This window comes from Austrofundulus limnaeus, unplaced genomic scaffold (assembly GCF_001266775.1).
Source record: "Austrofundulus limnaeus strain Quisiro unplaced genomic scaffold, Austrofundulus_limnaeus-1.0 Scaffold194, whole genome shotgun sequence".
NCBI lineage: Eukaryota > Metazoa > Chordata > Actinopteri > Cyprinodontiformes > Rivulidae > Austrofundulus > Austrofundulus limnaeus.
The window spans coordinates 966360-976554 of record NW_013952596.1 but is presented as its reverse complement, the minus strand read 5'-3'; the positions used below and the strand labels follow the sequence as shown (position 1 = coordinate 976554).

The window sequence follows — 10195 nt, the reverse complement described above, 5'->3', positions numbered from 1 at the left end:
TGTGTGTGTGTGTGTGTGTGTGTGTGTGTGTGTGTGTGTGTGTGTGTGTGTGTGAGTGGGGGGTCAACTGTTTTACATAAAAGGTATTACACATTTACATTTTTAAACAATGAAATATATCCTTTTACAGGAAAATGCGAGAACGTTTCGCTCCAGGCCACTTGTCGATGTGGACCCAAAGTGCCTCTTGTACGTTCAGCAGAGAGAGTTAGCAGCAACAACACCAGCAGACAGTGAGTCCAGCTATACATCTGAATCTTGATGGGACGCATGTTGCCTGCTGCCTTGTGTGCCATTGTTATAAACTAAGATCATGCACTGTCTAATTGTACCGAGGAGGACTCTCAGTTACTACCACGCCAGTTTTAGTTCAGTGTTTGTAAAKCTGAAGTTATAGCTGCTTTTGTGCTTGCTATATTTGATTATACCATTAATGTATAATGACGTCATGCTTCGTTAAATCCTTTTCAGACTGTGTTTCAGTCCTTGGATCGGATGATGCTACGACCTGCCATGTGGTCGTCCTACGACACACCGGTAATGTTCCTTCTACAAAACACACGCTGTCTCTTTAGCTTACCTTCTAAATAAAATAAGAAGTAGCTGTGCCGACTATGATGTAATTTTATTATTCTATAGGTAGTGGAGCTGTTTGCCTTGCTCACTGTGACGGCTCCAACACCTGGTCTGAAGTCCTGCTCATTGTAAAAGCTGTGGCGTTGCTGAGTAAAGTCTGTAAAGAGGGCAGGTATGACGTAGACATACATTCATTCTTGTTTGCCTGTGATGGACTTTCAACTTGTCCAGCCTGTCCCCGCCTCTCACACAGGGATGGATGGATGGATTGATGCTATTTTAATATTTTAAATCTCATTTATTTATTTGCTTCCGTTTCTTTTCCTTTCCTGTGTGCAGATTTGAGCTCCATCTTGTCGGAGGATTTAATGATGATGCAAAAACGTCTCACAAACTCAGCTTTAACATACTGGGTAAAAATCAGACGCTTTTTTCTCTAAAAACAAAAACTGTTCCCGAACAAAATCTGAGCTTCGTCAAATTTAATTCGCAATTTTTTTAACTTTATAGCAGCATTTCAGAAACAGAGGGAGGAAATTCACCTGGAAACTTGTTGCATCACAGGTATTATTACAACCATCTGAAAGATATTTATATTTAAACACAATCCAGCTTCACCCAGTTAAACTCTTTTGYGTTGCAGAGATGAACGACATGGTTGAAAATGGAATTCATAGACCCGTTCTTTATGGAATAGGTGAGTTACAGTTGTGCTGTGTTAATTTTTGTAACGTTTTGGTTCATTTTTGTATGTTTTTCAGGTGTAAATGTTAAAACAGGGGAAGTGTTTCCTGCCTCCTTCCCTCATAAAGGACCTGCAGAAGAGCTGCGATCTGCACGCACTTTCTCTGGAGGACCGGTAAAATAAAGTTTGTGATTTTAGCCAAAAAGTCAAAAAGTCAAGTTTTTTTTGTAATTGTCAACAGTTTAGATATTTGCTCAAGTGTTCCATTTTTTAATGCTTTTTTAATCAAATTAAGGCAAAAGACAAATAATATTTTGGTCTATCTAAATTTAAATTAAAGTCAGAGTACAAATAAGTCAAATGTATTTTTGATACATTCAGTGTTCTCATAACTGAAGGTAACTTAGTTACTTGATTGAAGTATAGGATTGAACTGTGCCTGAAAAATACAAAATATCTATCTCTAAAAACAATTCTGGTTTTGTGCAGATGGCCGACATATACGACTCAAACCGTGGACTTGTTAAACTTGGCCCATGCAAGTGGTCTCCTAATATGGACATTGCCTTCTGGTTGTCACAGAATGATGACACCATTTTAAAGGTAGAGTCTTTACTTAATTTACCCAGATGTTGATGTACTATTTGTTTATTAAAGTGCTAAATAATGAGACTAACCTTTTTATTWGTTGATATAAAACAAGTTTTTTGGTTAATATTTCCAGTACCTGTCTACGTCTCCGCTGGCTGAGCCGCCGCACTTTGTCCAGCACATGAAGTCCACCATCCAGTTCCTTTTGGCGCACCCGTACTCGGACATCCTGTTTCCAGACAGTCAGCCGCAGCTCTACCGCAGGAGCCAGGATGGGGACTGGGAGAGGCTTGTCCAATCATAGACTCTTTATCGCTGATTTATCTTGTTTCTTTTTGCCTATTTCTGCCTCTCAGCTTGATGGGAAAACACTGTGACCCTCAGATCCACCGTCTGTTTCGTCATGTTCTGGTTCTGTGTTTCTAACGGTCATTTCCACTCCTGTAAGTTCGGAAGTTTGCACCTTACGCCGCCTGCTACGTCGATGTTATTTATTACCTGTTTTGATTTATAATGATCAGTRTAAAACAACTTTCTTATTTTGTGTGAAACCTAACTCTTTTTGCTTCATAAACATTGACTGCCTAAACATGTCCAAAGCAAAAGTTCAGTGTTTATTAGTGCGTCAGAAAAAAACGTGCTTGATCTCTGATTGTGAGCTACTCTTGTGCCAAAATGATCAGACTCTGAAAATACTTTAAGCAAATATGATTTTAGTAACATCATCAGTGTATTACAGACAACACYGTGCAGTAAAAGGTGATTGCAGCCTTTTAATATTTAGAGAGCCAAACTGAAAAGTGTGCATTTATTGAAAAACCTTAAAATACACAGGTATGGAATAATTATGGGTTGTCAGAAAATTTGATGTTTAAAACATGACAAATATCTGAAAATTGTAAAAGTGTTTGTGTGTAAATGCACCTTAAAAAGAGTTTCATGTAATTTATTTATCACATACTGTACTTGCTGCTGTCTATAAAATCTTAGCTTCAGAAAACACGTGTTCTGATCACATTCTTTTATAAGGGGTGCTGAAGAGTCTTGTTTAATGCAATCCAGTTCAGTTTTAACAGGTTGAGTWATTGTAAACCAGCTAAAATCTGAASAAATGGCCTTCTTCACAAGTTGTGTAATTGTAGAGGCTGCAATGTGCTTTAGGTGTTTGGTGAAATGTGTTGCAACTTGTGAGCATGCTGGTTGCAAAATAAATGTAAATCAGTAAAAGTTTGAAGCGTTTATGCCTGCAGAGTGTTACAAACGTTAAGAATTTAAAAGAGTTGAAATATTCGGTTGATTCTTTGCAGACACCAGCTGCACTAGAAAAACTAGTATTTTTGTGAAAATGCTAAAACTGCATTGTCAATGTTAAAGCTAAAACTAGTTAAATGTTAATGTGTTTTCTGTTAGTCAAAATATTTGRATTTTTATGTGATTAAAAACTATATTCCATCTGCCAAAATTAATTTAACAAAATTAAAATACTGGTTTACCATTAAAGTTTTACTTTTATGCGAACCATCCATACCTGTCAATCATTCACGTCTACGCTCCGCCCACTCTGTTTTTTTTCTTTTACGTAAAATATAAGTGCGTAAGAAATTGTACGTCGCAGGAACTAACCCAGATCGGTGGAAATCTGTCGTGCTGAGTGGAGTTTGACAACCAAGAGGGCCACACCGTGTGAAATTATAGCGCTTTTGCAACTTTCAGTACTTTAGAAATATGTAATTTTTTTTATGTCGTCGGTGTTTTTTATTTTATTTTAATTTTTTTAATTGAGACACGGGAGAAAACGTAGAGCTCTGTTCGTTTTAGTGATGCTCGCCTTCGGGTTGGGAGAGAAAATCACAGCGCCAACATAAAACACATTTTACACCCGCAAGTCTGAGATTTTAGACATAAAATCATGTTACAGGCGTTTCTGAGATGTGTCCGTCGTTTCCCGTGGTTCGCGAACGTCACGCTCTACGGCTGTCTGTTCGCCGGAGGAGACCTGGTCCACCAGCGGTTGTCTCGGAGGGACGAAATGGACTGGAACCAGACCAGGAACGTCGCCGTGGTCGCCTTCAGCTTTCACGGCAATTTCAGTTTCTTCTGGATGCGGTTTCTAGAGCGCAGATTTCCTGGAAACTCCGCCGGGATGGTGATGAGGAAGCTGTTCCTGGACCAGGCGGCGGCGGCGCCCCTGGCTACAACTGTGTTTTACACAGGTCAGTGAACGCATCACGGCAGAACAACCCTTGGATAAAAATATGAATCACCACCCTGTCTGTTCTAGTATAAAGATACATCACATACATGCCACAAAACTATAAGTTTACTATATAAATTTATATTTAACAATAAATGTATGCAAATTTTCACAAATCTGGCCTCTATACAACAATTATATTTATAATTCTACACATTTTTGTATTCATCTGGTCATGCTTTGATGAATAGTTTTATTCTAAATTCCCAAGTATACCATGTAAATACAAAGTGAGCACTTTAAAATTAGAAATTTTTAAAATCTTTATTGCTCTTCTTAAGAATGATTTGTCTAGTGTGGAAGATTTATATTATCTGGACATTATAAACTCATTGTGCAAAATGTATGGTAGTTCTGTCTTGAGAAATTAAAGCAAGACTTCATACTTTTAGGTATAATTGAGGAGCAATCTTTAACTTTGATATAAAATATAAACTAATATTTAACATGTTTTTTAATTAGYACTGAATGATTTAATTTAGTGACACTTTGGACATTTGGTGTTGATGGAAAACCATCTGTAAACGATTCCTGTGTGAAATCCTTTGTGTCGTCCAGGCGTCAGTTTCCTGGAGGGTAAAGAGGACATCTTGGAGGACTGGAGGAATAAATTTCTGAATACGTATAAGGTGGGTCAGAGTGGAAACTAAAACACAGACATATTACCATTAACTGTTTAAACTCCACTTTATAATTCTGTGTTATTATATCATAGTTAAATGCATTTAGGCTTCATTGTATTTAGRTTTAAAACAAAGGAGGAACTTGGACTTGTATTTAAAAGTGAAGACAGTTACTTGTATCATCCTGTAGAAGTGATTTTATTGCAGATATGTTTGGTGGATGTTGACTGATGAAGTTAGTAATTTGTGTTCTTTGTGTGTATTTCAGACTGGACTTATGTACTGGCCTTTTATGCAGGTAAATATTAACATTTTGTGTGTTGGACTATTTGCATGTGGTGAAGATAATCAGAGCTCCAAGGTCCAGGCAGTAAATGGTTACACAAAGCTGTCCTGTTCACATTTCTTAATGAATTTTTCTGTTTTTATATTATTTTTTTGTCAGTTTCTGAACTTTGCCTTGATGCCCCCGTACATCCGGACCGTCTTCACCGGCTGCTGCGCCTTCGTCTGGGCCATCTTCCTGTGCTTCTCCCGTCAGACCGGTGACGGTACAGCTGGAGCCGCTCTGGCTTGGTTGTTCCCTCCTAAAGAAGAGTCGGCAGAAGAGATGGTGGACTCTAAGCTGAAGGAAGCTGCAACAGCTAAACCCGTGCAGTAGCAGAGTCAGCTGTTGACGAAGGGAGACGAGACAAGCAGCAGGTCCAGGTCCAGTTCTGTGGCTCTGTGGTTCATATCTCAGTAACACTGCCAGACTGAAATGTCCATCATTAATGCTGCAAGGTTTTATTCAGCTCTTTGAATGTACACAGCACTGCAATATTTAACAATTAACAGGAAGAAATAAGTCGAACAATCATCTTGTTTTTCTAATTTCTCATCAAGTTTTGTGTTTTTTATGTACTGAATCATTTTAAAGAAACTTGAATGTGTTACAAAGAATCTCCTCCACWGTGTGGATTGGTAGCTGAACGATTAGTTTGATATTTTAATTTTGCAAAGATAATATTTGAACATGTCCGTGTCAAATCCTGGTACTTTTTAACTTTTAAAGTAGTGGCATGTAATACTTACAGTTTGAATAGCAACTTAATTTTATTTATTAAAATCACAAACCTGTTTTTCAGGCTTTAAATGATTGTGTTTTTTCAAGTTTGCAGTTTGATTGAGGATTATTTGAATGTAAAAATGCTGCCTGCCTGTTTCACATTTATAATCTGACATTCTGACATATTTGAACAAAGATTAAATGTTGTGTTTTAGAGGATTTAAGATTTAATGAAGATTTTCTTGTATTTTAAGTCTTTTGAAGAGTTTAATTTATTTTAAAAAATGGTGCAGCTCAGAGGAAAAACTGCCTTTTAACTCATTCTTTTTGTTTCTATCCTTTATTTAAAGAGTTCATGATGCTGTAAGAATATATCAATACTGGATTAATTAAATTGTTATTGTTTATTAATCTATAATGGAAGAGTATACACATGTTTATCATATTTAAATTGTGTTGAAGGAGCAGTAATTTGACATCAGTATTGTATTTGAGTGATTTATTTAAATGATTTGAGTGATTATTTGTAAAATAATGTGCAATACTTGAACTGGAAATTAAAAGTATTTTTACAATCTTGTTTGTTGTTAACAAATCATTCATGAGCGGGTGCCTGAAATTTCTGACTCATCTTAACATCAGTTTTTCTTTATATTATCTATTTCTTGCACCAGTTATTGATGTTACTGTGAAATAAAACATCCTCGTTGATTTTTGAACACATTTACATTTGTATTCTTTAAATTTAAAAATGTTTGGCTTGTTCAGAAGATGGATGCTGTGAATTTTAGGTTTTGTTACTTTTTAACTTTTCTAAATGTTTGACAGTTTCAAAGATTTTCGTCACAGAAAATCATTTAAAATCGCTAATTCCTTCAAAAACATTTTATATTTGCGCCAGCAGCACTATTTTTTTTTACCCTAATTGTAACTTTTTAGTAGCTACTTTGAACAGCTAYCTAACRTTTTGCTACTTTTAGCTAATGTTTCGCTATAGTTTTGACTTTAAGTTAGCTCTTGGTTATTTAAACTTTTAGCTACTTATAGTCATGTTTTGTTTATTAGGATTTGAAAATAACTATAACAMAAAATGATTTTCAGCTCCACGTCGTGTTATTATTCTTTTAAAAATATTTTTTACTTGTCAGCCACCGTGTTTATTTTTTATCTGAGCGCCAGTGCGCGTCTCCCATCCTCTCCATCCCAGTCCGTGCTGCGCATGCGCACTGCATCCCCTCCATCCTCCAGGACTTGAAGGCTCCTCTGAAGATGCTCAGCGTTGCGGGTCGCTTGTCACTTGGTGAAACCGAGTTGCCTTGAAGAAAACCAAACACCGGGAACCTTTCGTTTTTATTGTTTCGATCCTGAGATCCACTCTCAGTTTTCTCGGCGCGCGTGAATTCTTCCGACATGGAACTGAAGAAATCTATCTCGGACACMGAGCGCGTGCTCAGGAGCTACGGCGCCGTGTCGGAAACGGCGTGGACGACGGACAAAGGTGAGAAAAACACGCATCCCGAACGCGAGGAGCGTCCGTCCCCCCCGAGCCGCGAGCCCGAGAGACGAGCGGGAACTGGGTCGGGTTTGTTTCAGCAGAACCGAGTCAGCATCCGGCGCTGAAACGGTTACAAGTGTGACTCACAGAAGGTTTGAGATGTTTCCAATAAATAGGCCCAGTATTTACCCACATGCACGGTCTGTGTAGCGCGTGGAGGAGTTTGAAACCCTTCAGGAAGAAAAGATCAAAAACTTTAACTCATTTAACAAACAAGAAGAAATCAAATCTAAAATGTAAAGGAGAAGCACCTGTCCTCACCTGGAATTATTTATTATGTTATGAGTTATTTTTACCCTGCTGCTGCCTTTGGGTCAAAATGACCCATGAAGTCCAGGTTTATAGTGATTTTTACTCAGAGACAGCAGGAGGATACCTGGGATAAATAAATATGGTTTGATTTTTTCAAGCCTCTTTACTCGACAGTTAYTGTTCTCGCCTGACCCCAAACTAGTGACAATTTTTTTCTGTTAGCAAAATATCTCTCAAACCACCTGACACATTATAATGAAACTTGCAAAAATAAAATTAAATAAAAATAACATATGCATCAAATTATTGGAGTCAACGTGACTGAAGATGGCCGCCACAGCCAAGTCACTTTTCACCCCAAAGCTGCTGTAATTCAGTCAATTTCACAGCTTRTATTTGACGTGGTAGTAGCTGAGAGTGATGCCCAACACATATTCCAAGCAGAACAAATACAATCTTTGTTGTTTCTGTTACAAAATGTCTCATGATAATTTTAACAAAACTTTTAGGATCCTCCTTCAAATGACCTTTAAAAAATGTCAATAAGTCAGTCAGGTTTACAGATATTTGACTAAACTTTGATGTGGTAGCTGAGTCTTCCGYATCCATGAGAAGTTTTCAACCATTTGAATTCAGCTGCAGCAGGAAAACCAATAAAAATGTCAAGAAAGGCAGTTTGTTTCCATCGGGACAGATGTTTATGTGCCGTTCAGGTGTTTTATTTGGGATTAAAACAAATCTCAGGAGTGAAGAAACTTCCAGATAAAGTCTGAAAAGACGTATGATAACACGGTGGTTATTTTTAGTCTCACATTTATTCAGTGTTGTTTTTCTTTCTCTCAGCATGATTCGAAAAGGAAGGCTGCTTCCTGCAGGTCGTACATGCATTTTTAAAAAACAAATAAGGGTGTTTTGTTTTTCTGTTTTGGGCCCAACATGTTTATATGTATTTATTTTTCCTGTGGAGAGAGGTGTGGCTCAGCAGCAGCGGTGTGTTCAGTGTGACTGCAGGATGTATGTGTGTGTGTGTCACTGATGCTCACATTTCCATGCTGCCAAATCCTGCGTGACTGCTGCAGACGCTTTAAGCTGTTTTTCTCTAATTATATCTAAAGAAAATAGACTTCACTTCTAATTAAATGGGGGTAATTTAACTTGAGTCTGTGTATTTGATCGTGTTATTTATCTCTACTGCAGCCAGTTTAATTGAGAATATATTTCTTGTCTTCATTAACGGTGTTATGAACATTACTTCTCAGAGAAARTGTTTTTGTCCTGTATCAATGAGGAACAGAAATGACTTTTTATTTTWCTGTTTTGATCAAATTAAGGTGGAATCAGCTTTGACGCAAGTTCTTTAAAAAAGTAGATTTGCTGCTGACCTTTACACACAATTTTTTATTTGTTTATTAAGCTGAACACAACAAAATATTGCTCTTTATTTAGAGACATGTTGAACAGGTTAGTGATAAAGTCATTTTATCTTTTTGTTTAAAGATGCTGGTTAAAATAAAGCCACAATCAGATCATCCTGCCTGCTTCGGCTCCAAACAGGAAATGATCAGACTAAATGTGAAACAGTGTTGCCTGCAGAGCAGCTGTTTCTGCAGCTGGAGCAGAAGCTACACGTTCAGTGGTCAGAGCATTGATTAGTGCATTAAGTGGTTTGCTAATATTGTTATTAGAGGCTGCAGCTTTTGTGTGCGTTATTGGCAGAAACATTGGGTTAAATCAATGCACTGAGGGGGAGTCTTTYTCGCCCATAATGAGAAACAAACTTCTTTGGAAAATTTTTTTATGTCTGTGATTTTTTTGGTTCACTGCCTAAAATGTTTATTGGAAAGAACTGTTGGTCTGTGTTTTTAAATTTTAAATTTTCTAATTTATCTCTCTCTCTTTCAYACAAGCTGGTGTCTCTGTAAATGTCATCCTCTCGGCTGACGCTCTGTGAAAAGAGGTGTCATGTGAAAAGAGCCAAGAAGTTTGAAAGAGCAGAGAGTCAGGAATCAATTTAGTCAGATTTTAAATCAGGTGCGAGTGGGTTCCTCTCTGCTTCACAATGTGTGCTGAGGGTGACTCTCAGCTACTACCACTCTACGTTTTAGCTCATTATCTAAAAACTCACTGAGGTATAGTTTGTGTTTGTGTTGGCTAATGTTGATTAGCTGTGGACTTGAAAACAAACAAACAAAAGGGGTAGCAGTGTACAATAAGGTACAAACTACTGAGGAACTACTGAGTAGTTACTGAGTAGTTATTAAGTAATTACTGAGTAGTTACTGACTACTTATTAAGTAGTTACTGAGTAGTTATTAAGTAATTACTGAGTAGTTACTGACTACTTATCAAGTAGTTACTGAGTAGTTATTAAGTAATTACTGAGTAGTTACTGAGTAGTTATTGAGTAGTTACTGAAAAGTTACTGAGTAATTACTGAGTAGTTACTGACTAGTTTTTGAGTAGTTACTGAGTAGTTATTAAGTAATTACTGAGTAGTTACTGAGTAGTTATTGAGTAGTTACTGAAAAGTTACTGAGTAATTACTGAGTAGTTACTGACTAGTTTTTGAGTAGTTACTGAGTAGTTATTGAGTAGTTATTAAGTAATTACT

General features: G+C 37.1%; 3 protein-coding genes across 3 annotated transcripts in view; all 3 read left to right on the top strand.

Moving 5' to 3' along the window:
- Positions 1-123: 123 nt before the first annotated feature.
- Positions 124-3082, top strand: ntan1 (N-terminal asparagine amidase; the record flags this gene model as incomplete). Its single annotated transcript, XM_014018531.1, is given in 9 exon segments — positions 124-233; positions 472-537; positions 640-748; positions 916-989; positions 1087-1140; positions 1220-1273; positions 1338-1435; positions 1751-1864; positions 1986-3082. Coding segments are annotated over 9 exon segments (850 nt in total), but the record flags the coding sequence as incomplete, so codon positions are not given.
- Positions 3083-3469: 387 nt separating this feature from the next.
- On the top strand, positions 3470-6377 carry mpv17l (MPV17 mitochondrial membrane protein like). Its single transcript, XM_014018533.1, has 4 exons — positions 3470-4065; positions 4665-4735; positions 4998-5027; positions 5175-6377. The coding sequence occupies exons 1-4, from the start codon at positions 3762-3764 to the stop codon at positions 5388-5390; spliced, it is 621 nt and encodes a 206-aa protein (XP_013873987.1). The 5' UTR covers positions 3470-3761; the 3' UTR covers positions 5391-6377.
- Positions 6378-7003: 626 nt separating this feature from the next.
- bmerb1 (bMERB domain containing 1) overlaps positions 7004-10195 on the top strand; it is a gene marked incomplete in the record, with an annotated part of 21088 nt that continues 17896 nt past the window's right edge. Inside the window, 1 exon segment of the mRNA XM_014018534.1 lies at positions 7004-7275. Coding sequence (XP_013873988.1) covers positions 7188-7275 — 88 coding nt within the window.